This window comes from Heterodontus francisci, chromosome 27 (assembly GCF_036365525.1).
Source record: "Heterodontus francisci isolate sHetFra1 chromosome 27, sHetFra1.hap1, whole genome shotgun sequence".
Classification (NCBI taxonomy): Eukaryota; Metazoa; Chordata; class Chondrichthyes; order Heterodontiformes; family Heterodontidae; genus Heterodontus; species Heterodontus francisci.
In genome coordinates this window covers 28,129,738-28,155,799 of record NC_090397.1, presented here as the reverse complement: position 1 = coordinate 28,155,799, position 26,062 = coordinate 28,129,738, and the positions used below count along the sequence as shown (strand labels likewise).

General features: G+C 41.2%; 1 protein-coding gene and 1 long non-coding RNA gene across 3 annotated transcripts in view; one reads left to right on the top strand and one right to left on the bottom strand.

Moving 5' to 3' along the window:
* LOC137384716 (uncharacterized) overlaps nucleotides 1–9,087 on the top strand; it is a 32,443-nt gene extending 23,356 nt beyond the window's left edge. Inside the window, exon 3 of the long non-coding RNA XR_010977643.1 lies at nucleotides 8,006–9,087. This is a non-coding gene — a long non-coding RNA (uncharacterized lncRNA). The remainder of the gene's footprint in view (nucleotides 1–8,005) is intronic.
* Nucleotides 1–26,062, bottom strand: part of LOC137384715 (mucin-2-like) — a 94,182-nt gene that overhangs the window by 3,933 nt on the left and 64,187 nt on the right. For both annotated transcript variants that reach the window (XM_068059029.1, XM_068059030.1), the window contains exons 30-41: nucleotides 22,581–22,637; nucleotides 17,729–20,506; nucleotides 17,398–17,630; nucleotides 12,763–12,946; nucleotides 12,384–12,600; nucleotides 9,969–10,153; nucleotides 8,779–8,848; nucleotides 7,976–8,076; nucleotides 7,789–7,820; nucleotides 4,882–4,977; nucleotides 3,714–3,768; nucleotides 1,515–1,623 (exon numbers count right to left, since the gene is read on the bottom strand). In XM_068059029.1, coding sequence (XP_067915130.1) covers nucleotides 1,515–1,623; nucleotides 3,714–3,768; nucleotides 4,882–4,977; nucleotides 7,789–7,820; nucleotides 7,976–8,076; nucleotides 8,779–8,848; nucleotides 9,969–10,153; nucleotides 12,384–12,600; nucleotides 12,763–12,946; nucleotides 17,398–17,630; nucleotides 17,729–20,506; nucleotides 22,581–22,637 — 4,117 coding nt within the window. The remainder of the gene's footprint in view (nucleotides 1–1,514; nucleotides 1,624–3,713; nucleotides 3,769–4,881; nucleotides 4,978–7,788; nucleotides 7,821–7,975; nucleotides 8,077–8,778; nucleotides 8,849–9,968; nucleotides 10,154–12,383; nucleotides 12,601–12,762; nucleotides 12,947–17,397; nucleotides 17,631–17,728; nucleotides 20,507–22,580; nucleotides 22,638–26,062) is intronic.

Genomic DNA, 26,062 nt, shown 5'->3' with positions numbered 1-26,062 from the left:
ATTTAGAAAGGGACTTGTAGAAAGTAGGATCATGGTGACTGTTGGCTCTGCCATCAATGAAAGGAAAGGGAACGTGCAGGAGGGTAGACTTCGGTCCAAACTCTGCAGGAGAAGACTTTGGAGAAAGTCGCCGAGGTAGGGAGGTGCAAGGCTATGGAGGAACTTGAGAATAAATACTTTAAATTGGATGTGTTGGGGGACAGGAAGCCACTGTTGGCTAGTAAGGACAGTGGCAATGGATAAGTGTGCTTTTGTGTGACAGTTACATTTTATACAAATTAGCATTTACAGAGGATAGGCGATGGAAGGCGAGCAGGGAGAATATTGCAGTAATTGTGCCTGGAAGTTAATAAAGGATGGATAAGATTTTCATTATGGTGGCAGGTGAAGTGGGCGATCAAGTAGAGACTGAGGCAGACATTCCTATGGAGGTGGAAGTAAGTGGTTTTCACGATAGCGAGGACGTAGGATATGAAGCTCAGCTGAAGGTTAGATATGACACTAAAGTTTTACAGTAAACAAAGTACAGACTAGACAGGGCGATGTTGCTACGTTAGTTGAGTTCAAATGCCTAGAGGTCATTCTAAAAGTTTACGGATCTGAGGTCATAGAAAACCTAGAGTACTGTGTACAGTTCTAGTTGCTGAAACAGAGGACAGGCCATCCAGGCAGAGGACAGTATGAGGGAAATCCCTGCAGTTAAAAAGGAAGCTTATGAGGGATAACTTGATAGGGCTCTTCAGCTTCAAAAAGAGACTTCTGAGCAGTTCTTCAGAGACATATAGGATTGAGGGAGCAAATCAAGGACAGTGCTTCCAGATATGTTGGGACAACAGGCCAAGGGGCCAAATGTTCAGGGGTGTGATGGACATTTTTATAACAGACCTCAGGATGCAAATATTTTCCGGCACAGTGGCGCAGTGGTTAGCACCGCAGCCTCACAGCTCCAGCGACCTGGGTTCAATTCTGGGTACTGCCTGTGTGGAGTTTGCAAGTTCTCCCTGTGTCTGCGTGGGTTTTCGCCGGGTGCTCAGGTTTCCTCCCACAGCCAAAGACCTGCAGGTTGATAGGTAAATTGGCTATTATATAAATTGCCCCCAGTATAGGTAGGTGGTAGGGGAATATAGGGACAGGTGGGGATGTGGTAGGAATATGGGATTAGTGTAGGATTAGTATAGATGGGTAGTTGATGGTCGGCACAGACTCGGTGGGCCAAAGGGCCTGTTTCAGTGCTGTATCTCTAAATAAAAAAAGAAAGTGTGGTTGAGGCTGGGAGACTAGAGGTATATAACAAACAACTAGGGGCTGTACTGCAAAAAAAATGGTGAAATTAGCATTCTGGAAGGATGAGATTAAATGAGCGGAGGGATCTTTGTACAAATCAACCTTCATTTTGTGTATTTTAGAAAATTCTTAATCTTGATTATTAGTTCATTCATTTGTATTATTTATTAGACACACAAAATATTTCATGATTCTTAATTATAGTAAAATTATTACAAGGAAATACTTACTCAGACCGTCCGGGACAGCTGCCTTCGCAACTCGTCACCATAACTTCTGCTGAACAGTTTGAATTTTCCTTTGTGACATTTTTGGAAAAAGACATCATCTTACAATGACCTATGAAACAAGAAATGATGGCACCTAAATTAAAAAAAAAAACTCAGAACAATACAAATGAAATGTTCCTACTTGCAAAAAAAGCAGCTACTATTGTTGAACATTGAAAATATCTTTTAGAATTTGCTTTGGTAAGAAGTTAGATGATTCAAACATCAAATGGTAGGGCCATTGAGCAGATCCATCTCTCCTGAGTGCGTTAATTAAATTCAATGTTTTCCCTAGTAGGTCTGTCTGCCGTTAGTATCCTAAGGCCAAATATGTCCTGGTTTAAAACAGCAAAATGGGTCTCAAAAGGTTTTTTTACTAATTCAGCAATTCAAAGAAATGTTTTCATACTGATTGCGATGGACAATTGGCTGGTTGTAACCAGCATAATGTAGCATCCCTGGCAGGAACTGTGCAAGGATGTGGGGCAGAGGAAAGGATAAAGTCACATAGACGTGGCAATATGGAATTCCTGAGTAACAGCTGATTAAAACATCAAAAATTGCTACAAATATGGCCATTAGCTTGTAAATGACAAATTGGTTGGGGAAGTGGAGAATGGAATTTCAGAATGCAAGGACTAATCTGAAGCACAATCCCTACGGACAATTTAGAGTGGACAAACTGTCAAATAAAGAAAGTAAAATGAGTGGCACCCCCAGATGGCTTGGTCAGTAAATGTACCTTGCGCAGTATGGTATTGGGCTTTGCTGAACAGAAAGACTCCAGGTTCAAACCCAGTCCCAGTCCCACCTAGCATAGTTGCAATAGTGTCACAACTAGCTGTGGTGGGAGGTTGAAATCAGCTGAATGAACCAGAAAATAACCAGTTTTCTATTCGATTGTGACTTGCTGTTTTACTAATATGATATTGGAGCCAATCAGATGCAGGTGGTGCATGCCTGAATGAGTGGCTTATTCAAGTATGATGGATATACTGTACACATGGGCCTTAAAATTCCAATCCAGGTTTGGCGAGAGAGCTGTAGGATTGTCAACCTGAAACTAGGTTCCGTCCCATTTCTTCCTACTAACCATTTTGGGGAAGGGGAGGTGGGGGGGGGGGAGGCGGGTGGTTGCCAAGGCTACATCTTGTGTTTGTCTCCCCACTGCATTAAGGGAGTGTGTCTGCGGGGGTTTCCGGGCTACCCCAGGAATTACAGCCTCAGAAAGTCTCAGGGAAACTTTCACCAGCTAAGAGCTGACGTAAATAAAAGCAAAATACTGCAGATGCTGGAAATCTGAAAAAAAAACAAGAAATACTGGAAATACTCAGCAGGTCTGACAGCATCTGTGGAGGGAGAAACAGAGTTAACGTTTCAGGTCAGTGACCCTTCATCAGAAGAGCTGCTTGAGGGCCTTATGAAGGCCCCAAATCTTTACTAGAGAAAGATCATTCATCCCAGAAGTGAGTGATTATCTTCGCCATGAATTGAAAGGAGATTTTTGTTGAGCCTTTCACCTTGCCATTCCAACGTTCTGGCTGCAGTCTGGGGTGGGCACCATTAAAGCACCCTTCCTGGTATGATGTGCCCACCCTACATATTTCAAATGAGTTATGGTATGAGATGAAGCTGTATGATGGGGGGGGGGGGGGGGGGGGAGGTTCAGGTGTAATTGGTTTCCGCTCCACCACTCTTCCGCTAAGCAAAAAGGAATTTCAGGCCCTAGATGTGTCAGTTTGGATGAGGATCTCAAAAGCCAGATGTCTGCAAACAGTATGAAATAATGAGAAAAAATGCAACTAGATGCAGAAGAATTTACATTCTTTAGTCAACTAGACCAGTAGATGACTGCTAACAATATTAGTTGTACTGTGTATATTTTTCACTGGCTAGTTTTTCTCACTGCTGTGGCAGGGTTATTGATAACACTCTGTGACTATCCTGTGAGGGATTAGCTAATTTAGCAGAGTTCAGCTGTCAAACTTGAGATTTTCCCCACTCCGTGGGCCTGTACCATACTGGACCATCCAATTTGCCAACGAGCAAATGCAGAGCTAAGTCCCCATCTTCTATAATGTTAATGAAACATTGATTTAAACATAAACCGGGAAAGAATGATCAATTAATAACCAGAGTGTAAAAGAGGTAGGTTATTACCATATTCTTTGCCACACCGGTGGGAGCAGTAATCATCAGTCCAAAACTTGGCAGCCTAAACACACAGAATTAATAATGTGTAGTTAATAGTGTAAAGGGTCTCGGAATATGGATTACGCAGGAATCCCAGGAATATTCATAAATGCCTTGCAGTTATTTAATTTTCTGCTGAAATAGGGCAGTTTTCTTCTAGAAAATTAAGAGTCTGTTTTGCCTGGAGTTCCAGGAGTCTGTGTTAAAGTATTTTTTCTACAGTGTTATAAACTGACTAGAAAAGCAATTCAAATCTGCATCCTACAGTAGTAATCGTGGTATGCAGGTGATCCCGCATAATTATCTCACACCTTTTAACTGGTTCCCATTTAATGGATAACAAAATACATGCAACTATATTTTGCAACAATCAAATTATAGGCAAAAATCTAAATGATATCAGATATATTTTTTTTTAGTTTACTACCTATGTGAAATAGAATATTATCCCTTTCACCATTGAAACTGTTGTTATGCCTTCACCAGATTCACCTTCTCTCACTGCTCTCCATGCTGGCTTGCCCCCACTTTCCACAAACTCCAAATTTTGCAAAGTTCCCACGCATATCATGCCCCACTTACCATCACTGCTATCCTCGCTGACTTAGAATGATTCCTTATCCCCCTTAACCAACACACAATTTGAGATCCTCATCCGTGTCATCTTAACTCCATCCATCACCTCATCCCAGCCTAACTCTGCAATCTTCAGCCATCTGGGTCCTCCCTAAGCTGTCTCCCTCACAACCTTCCATTCTGCCCTTTAAAAATGTTCTCAACCCACATCTCTTTGATCAAGCCTTTGGTCAGCCCTCCTAATCATTTACCTTCCTGGCTTGATTTTCCTTACACCCACCTTGGGGAAACTTTACATTCAGCATAATCTAAAGGCAAGCTTTTGCATATCACAATATTTTTCATAACATGAAAAATAAAATTATTTCACGTAAGATGTATAATTTTTCTTTACTTCAGGTCCTTTTCCATTTATATGCTTCAAAATATCATGTACACTCATAAAGTAATCATATGTGCAGTAATTTCATTTATATTTATTGAACTATTGATCTGTACTTGTTAACATTTCTCAAGATTAAGAGACGTCTGATAAATATAAACAAAGTGCTATACCAACCATACAATCACATGGTTTTTCTGATGTCACAACTTGAGATTCAAAGCATGTATAGGAAGTACATGTATTAGTGGCATGCATCCATGTTTCCCCTTCCTAGGAATGAGACATGCAAATAATAATAAATGACATGAGACATTTCCCAAACACATCAAAATAAATCTCTATTTAGCATCATAGGGGAGATATCTCCATTCTACATTTGAGTGCAGAGAATTTCTGAAAACCATCAGCTTCCTTTACTCTCACCCTCCCAATTGTCCAATATCCAATATATCCAGGAGATCCAGGGACCTAGCTGCAGTTCCAGAAAAATCACCCAGAATGAATTATTCTGGTAAGCTGACATACTGGTAGATTTTCTATCAGTACAATCTGGGTCAAAATTCTTAAAATAATAAGCTGTTTGCAGGTTAGACAAACATTTCCAATGATTTAGGAAGTAAAGTACTTATAAGCCATATAGGTCACTCAATCCAAATTATAAGTGGCAGTCAAATAGAAAGGTCTTTATTTGATTATAGTCTGTGTGGAAATGTTCTGTACTCTATCTTACTGCGTGTATGTATGTGTATATCCATAGGTTCTGTCAAGAGCTCGATTTAGCAGCCAATAGGTTTCTTTGAAAATAAAACTGCCAAATGTAGGAGGCATCCTGTGAATCTCATGGAGATTTTTAAGCTTTGGATGATATTTTTGAATGGTTTAGTTGATGTCTGACCATTTGTTCAAAGGGTTTTATTTTTGAAGGTGAATCGTGAGGTATTTTCAATAAGTCAAGTTTGTTCAACCTTTGTTTGACAGTGGGAGCAAGAATGAAGTTAGTTAGTAATGAACAAACAAATGGGCTATCTGACCCTATTTAGAAGTCTAATACATATAATACCTGTTGCAGTACATCTGCAACACATAAAATCAGGTCTATTTTCTCAAGCTCAACTGGTGAAAATGCATGAAATATTCACCACTGATCCGAAACCATCTACATTCCCTGCGATGTCAACTCTGACCTTGTCACACTGCAGCACTGTGCACCCTTCCACAGGGAAATAATTAACTATTTGTACTGGAAATGTATATCACTGGCTAATAGAAATGCAATGTAATTTTAGTTTTCCCCAATTTTTTTTTTTATTCATTCATGGGATGTGGGCGTCACTGGCAAGGCCAGCATTTATTGCCCATCCCTAATTGCCATTGAGAAGGTGGTGGTGAGCTGCCTTCTTGAACTGCTGCAGTCCATGTGAAGTAGGTACACCTACAGTGCTGTTAGGAAGGGAGTTCCAGGATTTTGACCCAGTAACAGTGAATGAACGGCAATATAGTTCCAAGTCAGGATGGTGTGTGACTTAGATGGGAACTTGCAGGTGGTGGTGTTCCCATGCAGCTGCTGCTCTTGTCCTTCGAGGTGGTAGAGGTCGCGGGTTTGGAAGGTGCTGTCTAAGGAGCCTCGGTGCGTTGCTGCAGTGCATCTTGTAGATGGTACACACTGCTGCCACTGTGCGTCAGTGGTGGAGGGAGAGAATGTTTGTGGATGGCATGCCAATCAAGCAGGCTGCTTTGTTCTGGATGGTGTCGAGCTTCTTGAGTGTTGTTGGAGCTGCACCCATCCAGGCAAGTGGGGAGTATTCCATCACACTCCTGACTTGTACCTTGTAGATGGTGGACAGGCTTTGGGGAGTCAGGAGGTGAGTTACTCACCACAGGATTCCTAGCCTCTGACCTGCTCTTGTAGCCATGGTATTTATATGGCTACTCCAGTTCAGTTTCTGGTCAATGGTAGCCCCTAGGATGTTAATAGTGGGGGATACAGCGATGGTAATGCTATTGAATGTCAAGGGGAGATGGTTAGATTCTCTCTTGTTGGAGATGGTCATTGCCTGGCACATGTGTAGCGCAAATGCTACTTGCCACTTATCAGCCCAAGTCTGGATATTGTCCAGGTCTTGCTGCATTTCTACATGGACTGCTTCAGTATTTGAGGAGTCGCAAATGGTGCTGAACATTGTGCAATCATCAGCGAACATCCCCACTTCTGACTTTATGATTGAAGGAAGGTTATTGATGAAGGAGCTGAAGATGGTTGGGCCTAGGACACTACCCTAAGGAACTCCTGCAGTGATGTCCTGGAGCTCAGCTGATTGACCTTCAACAATCACAACCATCTTCCTTTACGCTAGGTATGACTCCAACCAGCAGAGAGTTTTCCCCCTGATTCCCATTGACCTTAGTTTGGCTAGGGCTCCTTGATGCCATACTCGGTCAAATGCTGCCTTGATGTCAAGGGCAGTCACTCTCACCTCACCTCTTGAGTTCAGCCCTTTTGTCCATGTTTGAACCAAGGCTGTAATGAGGTCAGGAGCTGAGTGGCCCTGGCGGAACCCAATCATACATGGTCCATGGTATAGAGTCATAGAGAGATACTGCACTGAAGCAGGTATAGATTGAACTTGATGTGCTAAATGGATATTTTCCAGTTGTATATTTCCTACTGGCTTGTATTGGAATTTTAGTGGCCATTTGCTGTGTATCTATTTTCAAGAGTGGTGGGAACTGGAGTTTTGGTCTTAGTTTCAATGTTATTACAAAAGGATAGGTGATAAACAAAATGAATTCAAGGTGCTGCTGTGGTTCCTGGTGTGTTACATGGTTGGTAGATGACTAATTTATCTTGAAATTATTACAAGAAACAGTCATTCAGCTGATGGGCCATTTGGATGCAACATATTCAATGAATAATATCCTCATAATTGTATCTGACAAAATAACTGCAGATCATAAATTCAATGTAATAAATTAGATATGAGAATTTTTTGTGATGTGATAGTCTAAAATCTGTTAAGCTTCTGGCATCATTATTGCCACAATATGGAAGTGATGTACATGTATCAGTAAATGGACACTTACATGTCTGGGATTTCCTGAATTGTCTCTGCAACCTGTAAAAATGAGGGAAATAACTTTATCTGTGCATTATATTTCTATAAGTAACAAACAAACTTAATTGTTAATGAAATATGTAATTGTATTAATTAATGGCTTTCTATTGATCAAGTAGTTCATGCTATAATTAACTTAAAATAAAGCAACTTACATGAGTTAACGCATGTGGTCTTGTTTTCAGAAAGCATCATTCCTTTTGGACAAAAGCAACCTTCTGAGAAAGGGTATAATTTCTCGCCATGGATCAGCGTGCTGAAAATCAAATATATTTTAAACAATGAAACCAACATAACAGCATCCTATTATACCAGCAGACCTCCAATGGCATTGATCATGTTGGGACTAATTTTACTGGTGAGTTGTAGTCCAGGAGGGGTGTACTTCACCTCTGAAAGTATTGGGGCTAAAATGTGACATGGGCAGACAGTTAAATAAGTGTTTATCCTTAGGTCTTCGAAAACGCATAAATGTCTTCCTTGCCCACTGTAGGAATATGTTTTCCCCTCTCATGCCATTGTCTGTGCTAGTGTCACAGGGAGCAGCTCTTTACCCAGAGTATCAAATATGCAGTCTGTTTACTTTCACTGCTCCTAAAATATTTTAGTAAAATCCACATTTGCGTGTCGGGTACATCATTGATATCTTTCCTCACTGAAGACAAATGGCAGCCTAACGTGTAACCAAATCTGGGGCATTTCCTCAGACATTTCAGTTTTTCCACTTTGCATGAAAAAGACACCGATTTTTTAAAAAAAAATGATTTTCTGAGATAATCTGGGTGAATAATTCCTTAACTGTCATTCCAAAACTATGGTTGTAGATGTATAGTTTTTCAAAATGTATTTGAAGACACTTTTCAAATCAGATCTTTTAAATTAAAACCTTTACAATGCCTGAGTGCTTGTCTCATCAGACAGTTCCCCCGGTGTATCCCTGACAGAAGAAAATACTTACGTATTCTCACAGTAGTCATTATCTTGATGTTCACAAGGCTTATAAATGAATCCTTCAGGGCAGGTATAATCTTGAAAAGCAAACAGAAATGTGTGGTGTACGAATGTACATCATTAAAGTATTCCTATAAATATCAACTAGAAAATGACAAATGACAGCCAGCTAACAAATGATCATGAATAAATTCTGTAACACCATAGTGGTATTTCTAAACTTTAATTACAATGTGTGAATTGTAATAAATCAACAAACATCCCAGCTTGTCATATGAATATTTTATTTTATGATTAAAGATTTGATTATATCTCAGCTACTGTTTCCTGGTTGACTTCTGCTATAGTACAACAACATCTTGAAGATTCTCTGGAATTCCTTCCATGAAGTGCCTTTGCCTCTCTACCTCTCTTTCCTTCATTAAGACGCCCCTTAAAACCTACCACTTTGACCAAGCTTTTGGCCATCTGGCCTAATATCTCCTTATGTGGCTTGGTGTCCAATTTTGTTTCATAATGCTCCTGTGAACCACCTTGGGATGTTTAATTATGTTAAAGACACTATACAAATACGAGTTATTATTTTTTACCTCCAGTTGAAGATCTTTACCTAAAGCACAGAGCTTTGTGCACATCAGAAATTCTGGCATATGCACTCCATGATTTTCCATTCATTAAAATTAATGGCTGGGAAACTGTGGGAAGTGCATATTCACTCCTGGTGTACAAAGTTCTGTGTTGAAAATCTGAAAGATGACAGTGTGCCCTGTTATGCACTCAGGTGTTAAGTTGATATTGCTGGCAGCATCTCTTAATCCCCATAACCAAGGTCTGAAGTGCTCAACTTCCATCCACAACACTGATTCCGCAATTTTGGAATGTTTGCGGTGAAGGGCAGAAATACTGATCCAATCTGAGGTCCATATTGACTTTTGAACCCTAAATACTGTGAACAGCAGCACCACTTAACAGTCTGGAGTTTAAAGAACATTAGGTATTTCTTCTGGCCCTTAATTTTGATCTCAAAGTGAAAATGTCATCTCTGCGTCTACACTATCAATCCCTTTATATTCTAAAAGACGTCCTATTAGCTCAACCCTCAGCCCTTCTCTTTTCACAGGAAAGAGCTCCAGCCTTTTCAATCTTTCCAGATAGGCATAACCTCTCAGTTCTGGATTATAGATTAATGATACTTACTACAGTATCCATTTGTAAAGTTTCTCCAGTCAACACATATGTCTCTATTTTTACAAGCAATGGCAAAAGCTTGCAAGCTGGAACAGTCAAATTTTGAGGAGTTTGTATTGCAATGGTCAAAGAGGCAAGAGCTGTAATAATGCTTGACATCTTCATTACTTTGTTTCCTGCAATCTTCAAATGGTCTACATGGTGTAAAATAAAAATATTTGAAGTGGCAATTAAAGTACAAGGACATTTGTTCTCCCAGATGATAGTTACAACAATAATAAGCCCTAAACTACATCACATTGCAGGTAAAATTTCCCCTTTGGGCATTGGCAAATATGCTGATCAATTGTCAGTTGCATTTCATATGGCTGCTGGTAATGTCCCCAGCTTAAAATAGTTAAAGACTGGTGTTCCAGTAACCTTCACCCCACAAAATATGCCATCTGCTCGTAATAAGGAAAGGGGAGGTGCTAATATGGGGACGCAATTCAAAAACCTGAGAACATTGTTCATAGTTGTCTTCATTCTCTGTGTGAAGTACTATTTAAATTAAAATGTATGCCTGGAATCTTGCTGCTAAGATTGAGATTCCAGTTACTATTTTTCTTTGCCAATTTATTTTCCCTCCACTGTAGCTGCTAATAGCCAAAGGTATGTTTCATGAAGTGATAATCACAAGCCAGCAGTCCATTCAAATGGGCAACGTTCAACATTAATCTAGCCACTTAGAGAGATTTTATCTTGGAGGCAACAGAGCCAAATGCAATTCTCTCATCATCTGATGTCCACATACTCACTAGCTTGTAGGAGTCACTCCTGATTTGAATGGAAGCAAGGCCCTTAGTTGGACTTGTCCTCTCTAGTGTAGGGAATCTGAGGTCAAATACAAACCTCTACCAAGAGCCCAGTCAATGTCAACTACTTCTGCACAGATTGCAAATTGCAGCTAAGACTTTCTGGTTTATGTTGCTCAGTTAAATGCTCCAGTTGATCCTTTAGGGGAGCCAAGTATGTTCAAAAGGAGATAGACTTTTTAAAAAATCACTGTTGACATTAACAAATAAAAAAATAATTTGACTATTAACTATGTTCTGCCCCTTCAGCAGTAAGGCATTACAATCACTGTTATCAACTGCCAAATACTTTTACTTACTAGTCATTATTACCAACTGATAAAAATAAGACCAAGAAATTGGGCATTACAAAGTTAATCAACTGGTTTATTTAACCCTATATTTGTTAATGTCATAGAGAGATACAGCACTGAAACAGGCCCTTCAGCCCACTGAGTCTGTGCCAATCATCAACCACGCATTTATACTAATCCTACATGAATCCCATATTCTCTACCACATCCCCACAATTCTCCTACCACCTACCTATACCTGGAGCAATTTATATTGGCCAATTTACCTATCAACCTGCACGTCTTTGGCTGTGGGAGGAAACCAGAGCACCCAGTGGAAACCCACGTGGTCACAGGGAGAACTTGCAAACTCCGTACCGGCACTACCCAAAACCGAACCCAGGTCACTGGAGCTGTGAGGCTGCGGTGCTAACCACTGCGCCACCCTGAATTATAGCATGGTGAGAAGTAAGATGATTTAATATGTATATTTTTGTTGCGTAAAATCCCATGAAAATAATATGTATAAAATAAACAGACATTGTTTAGTATCTTAAACTGTTCATTAATCCTAACCCTGACAATGTACAAGAAATTCAAATTAAGGGAACTATGTGACCAAAATGATGAATCTTAACATAATCTGGGATTCAAATATATTAACGATCAATAACTTGACATGTAACTTAAAAAGGGGTAAATTTAATAAAATGAGACAACTAAGCACATGAATTGGAAAAGGATGTTTAACAACACTGCAGTAGAGATCCTAATGCAAAATCACTGTCTACAGCTCGTAGGAGCCTATCAGCTGATTTCTTCTGATATAATACAGATTGTCCTGAATCCTGATGCTGCTCAACCTAGCTCCAATGCAGTAATGGGAAGTCATCAAAAGAGATTTTAACATAAAACTGAAACTTGAGCACCAGGATCAGCTGACATATTGGTTAAATCTGGAGGCTTGAGTGCTCCAGGTAATGCTCCAACTCAAAGTATTTAAGTTTAAATCTCAGTGAATTGTGCCTTAATGAATAAGTGAGACAGCAACTGATGAATTAAAAAATACCCAAGCACAAAATAGTTTGCTTCCTGATTCTATTATGAGTTTGGAAACATTATTTTGCTGCAATGCCGCGGTTTATCCGTTCGTTGATCGTTAAGAGTTCTGATTATTGTTACAACTGCATTAACAGGAGTTCATCTGTAAAATACATTTTAATAATTTTTATATTTATAATTTACTGTCTTGTGTTTATTTACATAGAAGTAAAATATTCAAGAAGACATTCACGTACTTTCCCAAAATTAGTCCACACATTGTATCTGCAGGGTGGCATGTTGGAGGGATAGGAGAAGGTGTACTGCAAGTCTGATTTATACGATTTAATTCACAGTATGGCTTATTTGGGTCATAAACTTTCCAGTCATCTGCAGTAATGTGGCAGCAGTCTGGGGGCATTATTTCTCCATTCCTTTTCACGCACTCATCAACTCCATGATCGACACAAACGCCTTTGAGAAAAGAAACATTCTTTTGTCAGAAGTATCTGTGATACATTTGAGAGAAATCACCTACTAACAACATCCTTACTAATACAGTGAATAGTGAAAATTTTGAACCGCACTTTCATCTTTCATAATATAAGTAGGATTGAAGCCATAAATTACACATACCACACTGTCCTCGAGTATTATTCAGAAAGTATTTTTGTGATAATCTAATTTGAAAGGTATCTCCAAAAGACATTATGCTTGCTTGAATGTCAGGAATAGAAATATATATATTCTGATGCATGGAGTGTATGTTAATTCCATTCAAACTGTAGGGAACAGTCACAATATCGCCATCAAAAGTTATCTGTAAAGGTGAATAATGTGTTAAAATCCTTAAATAACTGGCAGTGTATATTGCATGTAATATCTTCTGGTAATTGAACCATGTACTACTGCAGGTATCTTGCACTAAGTTCTGCTCACCCATCACGCCGTCCTTGCAGCTTGTATTGACTCTTCATCACTCAGCGCCTCATCCGACCTCTACATTTCCTCACCCCCACCCCAAAAGCCCCGTTATTCCATCTGTCCTTATGTGTCTCGTCCCCTTCCGTCGCCTTTAGTAACTGTGCCCTGCACTGTTAAAATCCCTCCCTAAGCCTCTCCAATTCTCAATCTCTATTTTCTCCTTTAAAAGCCTCCTCCATAAAACTCATCTCCTGATCAAGCTACTGGTCACCCCTGCTTTCATAAAAGGGATAAAAGGCCCAGCGGCAGCAGGCCCCAGACCAGGAAGAGTGGGAGCTGAGCGAGAGCGGAGCTGGATAAAAGGCACGGTGGCAGAGCAGGCTTGTGACTGGAAGGAACAAAGGAAACTAATCAAGTTAGAGGATAAGTATTGAGGTAAGGGTCTAAGACAAAGAGCTAGAATAATTCAATTGGGTTTTAATCATAAGTTCTCAAAGATTTGAGTTTTATTTCTGGTAAAATTAGTTAGTAGTCCAATCAGTAGAGGCATGGCAGTGTACCTCAGTCAGATGCACATCCTGCTCCACATGGGAAATCCAGGACATTTTTTGTGTTCTGGACAGCCACATGTGCAAGAAGTGTCATCAGCTGAAGAAGCTCAAGCTGCGGGTTTTGAAGCTCGAGCATCAACTGGAGTCACTGCAGCGCATCTGCAAAGCTTTCGTGGATGGCTCATTTCTAGAGATGATCACCATGCAGCTTAAGTACGTGCAGCAGAGAGGGAATGGGTGACCACCAGGCAAACGGGACCAGGCAGGTAGTGTAGGTGTTCCCTGAGTGCATCTTGCTCTCCAACTTGTATACAGTTCTGAATACTGGTGGATCCTCTGGGAGTACAACCAGAGCCATGTCCATGGAATTATAGGTGACTTAGCTATGTGGGGTTGGTGGAACGGGAGTGAGGGAGAGGTAGGAGGAAGATTGGGAAAGCAATATTGATTGTAGATCCTATACTTTTGGTAACAGACAGGTGTTTCTGTGGTCACAGACATAATTCAAGGATGGTATGTTGCTTCCCTGGTGCCACAGTCAAGGATGTCACTGAACAGCTACACAGCACTCTGAGGGGGGAAAGGTGAACAGCCAGAGGTCATGGTCCATATTGGTACCAATAGTATAGGTAGAAAGAGGATTGAGGTCCTGCAGGCAGATTTTAGGGAGCTAAGAAGGAAACTAGCAAGCAGTACCTCAAAAGTGATAATCTCCAGATTACTCCCGGTACCACGCACTAGTGAGTATAGGAATAGGAGGATAGAGCAGATGAATGCGTGGCTGGAGAGATGGTGCAGGAAGGAGGGCTTTAGATTCCTTGAACTTTGGGACCAGTTTTGGAGGAGGTGTGACCTATACAGGCCAGACTGGTTGCACCTCAACAGTGCCACAACAAATGCCCTTGTGAGGTGGATTGCTAGTGTTGTTGGGGAGGGTTTAAACTAACTTGGCAGAGGGAGGGGAACCTGGATGTAGCATTAGAAAGGAGAAACAAGGTACACAAAAGATACGGAAACAGACAGTACTAGAGAAAGAAATAGTAAGATATTAAGTGAGGAAAGACTAAGAGAGAATGAAATAAGGTCTAAATTAGATTTACAGTGCATGTATGTAAATGCACAAAGTGTGGCAAATAAGGTTGGTGAGCTGCAGATGCAAATAGCCACTTGGGAATATGAGGTGGTGATAACAGAGTCCTAGCTCATACAAAGGCAGGGCTGGGTATTAAATATTCCTGGATACAAAGTGTTCAGGAAAGATCAGGGACTAAAAAAAAAAGGACGAGTGGCAGTATTGATTAAGGAGAATATTATTGTGCTGGAGAGAGATGATGTCCTGGAGGGATCAAGGACAGAATCTATTTAGTTAGACACCATTACACTACTGGGTGTATTCTATATACCTCCAACTAGTGGAAAAGATATAGAGGAGCAAATTTGCAGGGAAACTACAGAGAGATGCAGAAACTATAGAGCGGTGATAATGGGGACTTTAATTAACCTAATATAGACTGGAATGGTAATAATGAAAAGGGCAGAGAGGGAGAAGAGTTTCTGGAATGTGCTCAGGTGAATTTTCTTGATCACTATTTTTCCAGCCCAATGAGGAAGGGGGATTTGCTCGTTATGGCTCTGGGGAATGAGTTGGATCAAGTGTCAGTAGAGGAACATCCAGGGAACAGTGATCATAGTATCATAAGGTTTGGATTATCCAGCGAAAAGGATAAGGAGAAATCTAGAGTAAAAATGCTTAATTGGAGGAGGGTGAATTTCATTGAGGTGAGAACAGATTTGTCCCAGGTAAATTTGAATCAAAGATTGGCAGGACAAACTGTAATGGAACAGTGGGCTGCCTTTAAAGGTGTGATGGCTCAGCTACAATTGAGATACATTCCCATGAGGGAAAACGGTAGGGCAGCGAAAGCTAGAACCAGGATGATGAAGGAGATAGAAAGTAAGATAAAGTAGGAAAAGGGGGTGACTGATAGATGCCATGTTGATAATGCAGGCTGAATATAAAAAGTTCAGAGTGGAAGTGAGAAAGGAAATAAGAGAGGCCAAGAGAGTTTATGGGAAGAGACTGGCAGCTACCATAAAAGAAAATCCAACAGTTTTCTAAAGGCATATAATTAGTAAACGAGTAAGAGGAGGGGGGGGGGCAAAAATGGAATCTATGCTGGGAGGCAGAGGGCATGGCTGAGATACGAAGTGATTACTTTGCATCTGTCTTTACTGAGGAAGAAAATCCTGCTGGAGTTATAGAGAATGAGGAGTTAGTTGAGATATGGGATAGGTTAAAATTGAGAAAAAGGACTATTAGAAAGGCTGGTTGTACTTTAGGTTGATAAGTCACCAGGACCAGATGGGATGCATCCAAGGATACTGAGGGAAGTAAGGGTGGAAATTATGGGAGATACTGGGCATAAACTTTCAATCCTCCTTAGGTACTGCAGTTGGGGGGGTGGGTGGGGGGGGGAGGGGAGGGCGTGTGGTGCCAGAGGAGTAGAAAATTGTAAATGTTACACCCTCGTTCAGAAAAGGATGTACGAATAAACCCATCAATATAGGCCAGTTAGTTTAACCTTGGTGGTGGGCAAGATTTTTGAAACAATAATCCCAAACAAAATTAACAATTACTTTGACAAATGTGGATTATTTAAGGAAAGCCAGCATGGATTTGTTAAATCTTATTTAACTTGATTGAGTTTTTTTTAGTGAGGCAACAGAGATAGTTGGTGAGGGTAATGTGGTTGATGTTGTGTATATGGACTTTCAAAAGGCGTTTGATAAAGTGCCATATAATAGACTTGCCAGCAAAGTTGAAGCCCATGGCATAAAATGGACAGTAGTAACATGGATACAAAGTCAGCTGAGTGACAGAAAAGAAAGTAGTGCTGTGGAGATGCAATATAAAATAAAGGGTACAATTCTAAAGGTGGTGCAGAAACAGAGACACCTAGGGGATATATGCAGAAATCATTGAAGGCGCAAAGGCAAGTTGAGAAAGGGGTTAAAAAGGCATATGGGATCCTGGGCTTTATAAATAGAGGCAGAGAGTACAAAAGCAAGGAAGTTATGATGAACTTTTACAAAACTCTGGTTTGGCCTCAACTTGATAATTGTGTCCAATTCTGGGCTCTGCACTTTAGTAGGATGTGAAGGCTTTAGAGGGGGTGTAGATTTATGAGAATGGTTCCAGGGCTAAGGGACTTCAGTTATGTTGCAAGATTGGAGAAGCTGGGGCTGTTCTCCTTAGAGGAGGGAAGGTTAAGAGGAAATCTGATAGAGGTGCTCAAAATCATGAGGGGTCTAGACTGAGTAGATAGGGAGAAACTGTTCCCATTGGCAGATGGGTTGAGGACCAGAGGATGCCGATTTAAGGAGATTGGCTAAAGAACCAATGGTGCCATGAGGAAAAACTGTTTTGCGCAGCGAATGGTTAGGATCAGAAATACACTACCTGAGAGTCTAGTGGAGGCAGATTCAATCGTGGCTTTCAAAAGGGAACTGGGTAAGCACCTGAAGAGAAAAAATTTGCAGGACGACAGGTAAAGGGCAAGGGGGTGGGACTAGCTGAGTTTGTCTTTCAGAGAGCCAGCACAGATAGGCTGTAACCATTCTATGATTATATGATTCATTCCTTGTTTGGCATCTTTTTTCCATCTGCCTGTTTGTGATACACGTTGAACCATATTTTACATTAAAGGGCCTATCTTCAACCCATTCAAAAACCACCCACTTCCACAGAGGCCCAAAGAATCTATAAATGCTGGTTGTTGTTTAGTGTTGTACTTACCTGACGCTGATCCCCAGTTGTAATAGTTACCACACTTTCATTGTAAAACATGATTATCCCTCTTGCACAAGACAACTCCACGTCCGTAAAACAAAAATAATTATCTACTAGTACTGAGAAATTGTATTTTGGAACTTGTTCTTCCACAAGAGTGTATGTGCAATTATTAAAAAAATCATACTGTGTACCACCGAATGTGAGATAGTGTGGGTCTCCCCATACTTGACATTGACCTGGAAGAAAAGAAGGTTTTGGGTAAAAACAGACTGGTTAATGATTCGGAAAGTGTTTTAAATAACAGAAATCAACTCAAAAGATAAATGATACTTACAGTAACAATCCCATATCTCACAGCCATTTTCATCAAGAACACGGGAAGGTTTCTGACACGTGGGCTTAGGAACTGGTAAACATAGAGTTGTTGTCTGGCCTCTGGTACTTGTGAATGTCGGTGTTGTCTGCACTGTTGTACTTGCGGATGTCGGTGTTGTCTGCACTGTTGTACTTGCGGATGTCGGTGTTGTCTGCACTGTTGTACTTGTGGATGTCTGTGTCTGCACTGTTGTACTTGTGGATGTCGGTGTTGTCTGCACTGTTGTACTTGTGGATGTCGGTGTTGTCTGCACTGTTGTACTTGTGGATGTCGGTGTTGTCTGCACTGTTGTACTTGTGGATGTCTGTGTCTGCACTGTTGTACTTGCGGATGTCGGTGTTGTCTGCACTGTTGTACTTGCGGATGTCGGTGTTGTCTGCACTGTTGTACTTGCGGATGTCGGTGTTGTCTGCACTGTTGTACTTGTGGATGTCGGTGTTGTCTGCACTGTTGTGGATGTCGGTGTTGTCTGCACTGTTGTGGATGTCGGTGTTGTCTGCACTGTTGTGGATGTCGGTGTTGTCTGCACTGTTGTGGATGTCGGTGTTGTCTGCACTGTTGTGGATGTCGGTGTTGTCTGCACTGTTGTACTTGCGGATGTCGGTGTTGTCTGCACTGTTGTACTTGCGGATGTCGGTGTTGTCTGCACTGTTGTACTTGCGGATGTCGGTGTTGTCTGCACTGTTGTACTTGCGGATGTCGGTGTTGTCTGCACTGTTGTACTTGTGGATGTCTGTGTCTGCACTGTTGTACTTGTGGATGTCTGTGTCTGCACTGTTGTACTTGCGGATGTCGGTGTTGTCTGCACTGTTGTACTTGCGGATGTCGGTGTTGTCTGCACTGTTGTACTTGCGGATGTCGGTGTTGTCTGCACTGTTGTACTTGTGGATGTCGGTGTTGTCTGCACTGTTGTGGATGTCGGTGTTGTCTGCACTGTTGTGGATGTCGGTGTTGTCTGCACTGTTGTACTTGCGGATGTCGGTGTTGTCTGCACTGTTGTACTTGCGGATGTCGGTGTTGTCTGCACTGTTGTACTTGTGGATGTCTGTGTCTGCACTGTTGTACTTGTGGATGTCTGTGTCTGCACTGTTGTACTTGTGGATGTCGGTGTTGTCTGCACCGTTGTACTTGTGGATGTCGGTGTTGTCTGCACTGTTGTACTTGTGGATGTCGGTGTTGTCTGCACTGTTGTACTTGTGGATGTCGGTGTTGTCTGCCCTGTTGTACTTGTGGATGTCGGTGTTGTCTGCCCTGTTGTACTTGTGGATGTCGGTGTCTGCACTGTTGTTCTTGTGGATGTCGGTGTTGTCTGCACTGTTGTACTTGTGGATGTCGGTGTTGTCTGCACTGTTGTACTTGTGGATGTCGGTGTTGTCTGCCCTGTTGTACTTGTGGATGTCGGTGTTGTCTGCCCTGTTGTACTTGTGGATGTCGGTGTTGTCTGCCCTGTTGTACTTGTGGATGTCGGTGTCTGCACTGTTGTTCTTGTGGATGTCGGTGTTGTCTGCACTGTTGTACTTGTGGATGTCGGTGTTGTCTGCACTGTTGTACTTGCGGATGTCGGTGTTGTCTGCACTGTTGTACTTGTGGATGTCTGTGTCTGCACTGTTGTACTTGTGGATGTCGGTGTTGTCTGCACTGTTGTACTTGTGGATGTCGGTGTTGTCTGCACCGTTGTACTTGTGGATGTCGGTGTCTGCACTGTTGTACTTGTGGATGTCGGTGTCTGCACTGTTGTTCTTGTGGATGTCGGTGTCTGCACTGTTGTACTTGTGGATGTCGGTGTTGTCTGCACCGTTGTACTTGTGGATGTCGGTGTCTGCACTGTTGTACTTGTGGATGTCGGTGTTGTCTGCACTGTTGTACTTGTGGATGTCGGTGTTGTCTGCGCTGTTGTACTTGTGGATGTCGGTGTTGTCTGCCCTGTTGTACTTGTGGATGTCGGTGTTGTCTGCCCTGTTGTACTTGTGGATGTCGGTGTCTGCACTGTTGTTCTTGTGGATGTCGGTGTTGTCTGCACTGTTGTACTTGTGGATGTCGGTGTTGTCTGCACTGTTGTACTTGTGGATGTCGGTGTTGTCTGCCCTGTTGTACTTGTGGATGTCGGTGTTGTCTGCACTGTTGTTCTTGTGGATGTCGGTGTTGTCTGCACTGTTGTACTTGTGGATGTCGGTGTTGTCTGCACTGTTGTACTTGTGGATGTCGGTGTTGTCTGCACTGTTGTACTTGTGGATGTCGGTGTTGTCTGCACTGTTGTACTTGTGGATGTCGGTGTTGTCTGCACTGTTGTACTTGTGGATGTCGGTGTTGTCTGCACTGTTGTTCTTGTGGATGTCGGTGTTGTCTGCACTGTTGTTCTTGTGGATGTCGGTGTTGTCTGCACTGGGGTAGCTGTGGTTGTAAGTGGTGTTTGTGTGGTTTGACTTGTGCTTGTTAAGAGTGACTGACAGCAAACTCTTATCCTATAGTCCAAACACATTAAACCACCATCGGAAGTCTGCTGATTATAAGTACAAACAAGTCCTGTTTCCTTATTGCATGTCACGTTATCTTTCATCTCACTTATTGGACGCTGAGGAAATTTCAGAGCCTCACATTGGATGGCTGTAATTTGATAAGGAGAGAAAGGACACAGAGGACTGCGCATGAGGTTCAATAATTCAGTGTCAGCTCTGTTTTGAAGAGTTGGTGTATTTTCATTAAACCACTGAGACCATTCACCATCACAATTCCATTCTGTAAGAAATGAATAACAAAGAACAAAGCACAATCAGCACAGAAACAATGATTGCAGAATGTGTTTCCGGAGTTAACTGAGTATGTCAGACAACCCAGCCAATTTATTACATGTGAGAAGTATATTTCAACAAATGAGAACATTTACCTCTAACTGATATTTATAAATGAAAAACAGCTTTGTATTATGACTGATTGCATGCTATATCATAGCCACCATTCTGCGAGGCTCCGCCTACTGAGAGGCGTCGGTGGTCCTTGCACACAGCCTGCATGTGCCCCTGTGCCAGTACACCTCACCCAGGCATTGTTGGGGCCTTTATCTCAGGCATGTGCAGGGATCATAATAAGACATCTATTAAGCCTTATTATTTTTGGCCCAACTCCACCCACGTCCATAGCGAAACACAATGTAGAAATGTATAAAAGTTGCAACTCTTGTGTTCCAGCAACAAACAGATGCCTATGCTGTGACAAGGTGAATAATTAGTCAGCTTTCTGGCTGCCACATTTTCCACTGTTTTGTGAGTGGCAGCTCATTTCGAGCTGCTCCTCTAACAGCCGAATGTCCCTGAGACCACATTCACTGGGCAAGCTTTTTCCTTGCATATAGCTTAATCAAAGTAAGGTGAGATTCAGTCCATCACGTCCTCTGCACTATCTGCCCACATGCATCTATGTGTAAGGTCTAATTTTACTCCCAAAATCAGGGTATACCTCGATAGTTGGTAATGGACACAGCACTTATCTCCATCCATAAAAAACCTTTTCCCCAAAGCATAGAAACATTCTTTCAGGGTTAATTGGTTTATTGTATTTACTGGCTAACTTGAGGAGGAAATATTTTGGGCTGTGCAAGGTTGCCAAGGTAAATGAGGAAACATATTACAAAGCACCTTCTCTATAACCTTAATAGACTCCCACAGAGAGAAAATGTAGTGAGTTTTCTAAATACACGGGCCTGCTCACAGTCTTACACTGCATTTGCCATATTGAAGTGTTGGCCATGTCACCCATTAGATGTGGCAAATAATGAGCATCATATACTGTGCCAGCACAAGGTTCTTTCATGCTACATGTTCATATATTCACTGGAATTTGTTAGTGTCCTTAGGAATTGGGTAGCATTCACCTTCTTTCAATCCTCTTCCCAGCATGTGTTCTTTTACATCTGCTCTCAGGAGAAGGCTGCCCAATAGCAGGAGGCAACACTTGCAGACAGGAGTGATTACCAAACCAAGGCTGAATGACAGCTTATGAAGTGGGTTCATTGAGATTGTCAGCATAGAGGCAATAGAACAAATGGGGGAGGGTTAACTTTGAGGCTTTTCCCAAACTCGTGGCTGATATTCTTTACCTTTTATTCCTTATCTTCTGATTCATTCAGATTCTCACATTATAAAGGCTCAAATGGATGGTATGCAAATTTGATATCCTTCTTTGACCCAGAGCTGAGCACAAAGCCCATATCCAATCCATCGTCAGAGCTAACTTCCCCTTTTGCAGATTTGTTGAGTTCACTTTCAGAAGTTGTTGGAATTAGAACTCAAACCTCTGGGTTGCCAGTGCAGTACCATAAGCACTAGGCTACCATACCCTCTAGGAACACTGCCATATAAAATATGATTGGGTGCATAGAGTTTGCAGGTAAAAAGAAAAAACTGTTATTGCTGAAAATATGAAGTAACAAAAATAAAAAGGATTCTGGCAGTATCTGAGTGGAGTAAATCTGAGGACTCCACATCCAAATTGTTAACTATTGTTTGGTCCTTTTTAAATTTTGATGGACGTGCTATGTATTCCAGCAACTTCTGTTGCTATTGCATGCACGTAGACTATGGGAAAAATTTTATATGTTAAGGGTCTTGGTGCAGGGGCACATATTGGGAATTTGGGCACTGGGGCCAGTACACCCTGCAGGGTTTTCCATCTGTGAAAGCTAAATATGAGCAGTGTGTTGATCTCCTTGTCTGAATTTCTGACACAGCATGCCTGTCATGCAAAGCTTGGTACCTGGAGCTTCAAGTCATAAAATCTACTCCATCCTTCCCATTTTTGTGAATCAGTCACTAACCTGTAGTGCTGATGGTGGACAAACTTGTAGTTGTTGGTCTGCTTGTTGTAGGTGTACCTTCAATAAAATGTTTAAAAAATATTATTTTTTTTGTAATAAGGTCTGTTGTTTTATCTTGAGGAGAAAGGAGATTAACTTTGATGTACCAATACTAGTGCTGGGATGAGTTGTGCTTTCTGTCTCTATTATAGTTGCATTTAATTCTACAGTTAAAAGTAAAATATTACTTCGCCCTTTCAATAAAAAAAAAAGCTTAGCAAAGAAGATAAGCAAAAATTCCGCTTCTACACTTGCCATCCTGCATTTTTCCATTCATCATCATCATCAATATGGAATTCCAGAAGTGGAATTTTTACCCCCATTTTTTTGGGAGCCACAAGACTGTTTTGGATGAAGCAAGTCCTACAACAAATGGACAACCAATTTAAGCTCAACCTTCCGTAATAGCAATCATACCATCCCCTCATTTACAGGTGCAACATCAGGGCAAAACTTCAATTTAACATTTCATCTGAACAGCAGCACTTCCAACAATGCAGCACACTCTCAGCACTGCACTTCAAAAGAAAGGTGCTCCTGCACTGATGCTACATGCACTCAAATACTGGTGTGGAGCTTAAACCCACAATTGTCCAGTCTTGGGGATGAGCATAGCTGTCCAGTCGCAGGAGTGAGCACAATAGTCCAGTTCTGGGAGTGAGTATGTCATGACCTAGTCAACCTGACATTCAAAAAGGAAAAAAAATTGAAATATACACAGAAATTCTATCTCTGCTTCCTCTGTAGTTCATTTCAGATCAAAGCTTTGTCAGCACATGGATAGTCCTATCTAACCTGGCCACCTACACCATGTCCTCTGCTCTAGGACAGGTGTTATTGGTCTTAAACTGTCCATGTACAAAATATTCACAGGGTGACCCAAGCAATAGCAGTCGAGACACGATCCTTCCATCCAGGTAATTTGTTTGTCTAACACTGAATAAAACTAATGAACAGAAATAAAATTATAATTTTTCATCAGTTTCTGGTGAGATGACCCTTTTTGACAGGTACATGCAAAATATCTAGAAGCTAGTGTCATGGCTTGATAACTTTACTCAAGAATGTCCCATTATTGTACGCCTTTTTTGATGTCCTAGTATTCAAGCTTAGTCAAAAACATTTCCATTCTCTTTGTGTTTTTGTTTGTCTAGCTTTTGAGTTAAGAAATGTAGGAAGATTGATTAATAGTTTGTAGTGGAAGTATTGGATTGATTGTCACAATGCCATTCTTTGAGATGGGGATGAAAAATTTACAAGCCCTCTACTTGCCCTTAGGAACTTTGGAAGACAATGACATGCTGGTATTACTAGAACCCACTTTTACTAAGCTGGTAACAATGGAAAATGTGATGGATTTACTTCACCACTACCACCTACTCAGAAGTAGTGGGGAGCTGGAGCCATGGTTTTCTGGACAATTTTATGCTTCAGACTTTTATATTATTGCCACCTAAGTGCTGTAATTAAAGCACAAAATAAGCCTTCAAGCAACATTTGAAGAGGTGAAGGGCAAGTTGGTTTGTACTCCATTTTTGTGCTAATTTACTTTATTGAGTGTTAGCCTTGGCTCTGTGGTAACACATTTGCCTCTGAGTCAGAAGGTTGTGCATTCAATCTCCACCAGACACACGTACACGAACTGGGCTGACATGTCTGAACGATACTGCAGGAGTGCTGCACTAGTAGAGATGCTGCCTGGTGAATGAGATATTAAATTGAGGCGCTGACCTCTCAGGTGAATGTAAAAAATCCCATAACACTACTTAAAGAGCAGGGGAGTTCTCACTGGTGTTTCGGCCAACATTTATCCTTCAACCAACATCACAAAAACGGATGATCTGGTCACTTATCCCATTGCTGTTTACGGGACCTTGCTGTAATGCAAATCGGCTGCTAGATTTACCTACATTTCAACAGTGACAAGTACTTTAAAGATACTTCATTTAGCTGTGAAGCACTTTAGGACAATATAAATGCAATTCTTTCTTGTTATCAACCACCACTGCCAAGTACTTCATTTGATTTTAACCACATGCTTTGGTTACTACTGTGACAAGTTTTAATTTTGTAAATGATATTGGCATTTATTTAGTAAATTATTATGTTGAAACATCCCAAATTGTATTATATGAATTCCTTTTGGAATGCAGAAACTGTTGTTATATAGGCAAATATTAGTTATTACAGGTTTAGGGAGCAGTACAATGTCATACTCTGTACCCACACCCAGGGTTAAAGGCTATTTATAAAATGTTTGAGGAAACATCAATGTTTTTGCAAGTGTACATTAGATTCGTAACATAGAGTTTTCTTCTTATAGAGTTCAGCTATTTACCAAAAGTTGAGGAGCTTGTAGGAAGACTTGTGGCTGTTGACATCTCAGTTGTTGGAAGTGTTATATTTAAAGAGGAAAAAAAAATCTTTTTATAAAAAAACTGGAAACTCACTGCACCATTTGAACTTTTGATAATTGCAAGAGTTGGGTTTTAAGAACATTAGCAATAACCTTTCTCTTAGATTAAATGTGGAATTGTTTAGCTCTGACTGTAGCATGCTTTGCTGATGTTTAGCACACATGTAGTCCTGTGTTGTAGCTTCAGCAGGTTGGTACCTCATTTTTAGGTATGCCTGGAACTGCTCCTGGCATTCTCTTCTACACTCTTCATTGGAGCAGGATTGATTCCCTGGCTTGATGGTAAAGGTAGAGTGAAGGATATGCTAGGTTACAGATTTTGGTTGAATACAATTCAGTTGATGCTAATGGCCCACAGTGCCTCATGGATGCCAGTTTTAAGCTGCTAGGTCTGTTCTGAATCTAACCCATTTAGCACGATGGTAGTGCCGGACAACATGATGGATGGTGTCCTTACTCTGAAGACTGGACTTTGTCTCCTCAAGGAGTGTATGGTTGTCACTCCTACCAATACTGACATAGACAGATACATGTGGAACAGGTAGATTGGTGAGAGTACGAAATCAAGTAAGTTTTTCCCTCTTGGCGCTCTCACCACCTGCCGCAGGCCCAGACTAGCAGATGTCCTTCAGGACTCGGCCAAATCAGTCAGTTGTGGTGTTACTAAGCCAATCTTGCTAATGGACATTGAAGCCATTTGGTACCATCAGTGCTTCTTTCAAGTGGCATTCAACATGGAGAAATACTGATTCATCAGTTGAGGGAGGGCGGTATGCAATGAGCAGAATATTTCCAATAATCCAGTAGTTGCATGGTCACCATTACTGATACTAACATTTTATTCCAGATTTAGTTAATTAACTGAATTTAAATTCTGCAGCTGTTGTGATGGGATTTGTGCTCATGTCTCCGGATTAGTAGTCGAGGCCTCTGGATTACTAGTCCAGTAACATAACCAGACCATAAGCATTTAAATAGTGAATTTAGACCATCACTTTTTGATAGAAGACAGATACTTCCTTCCACA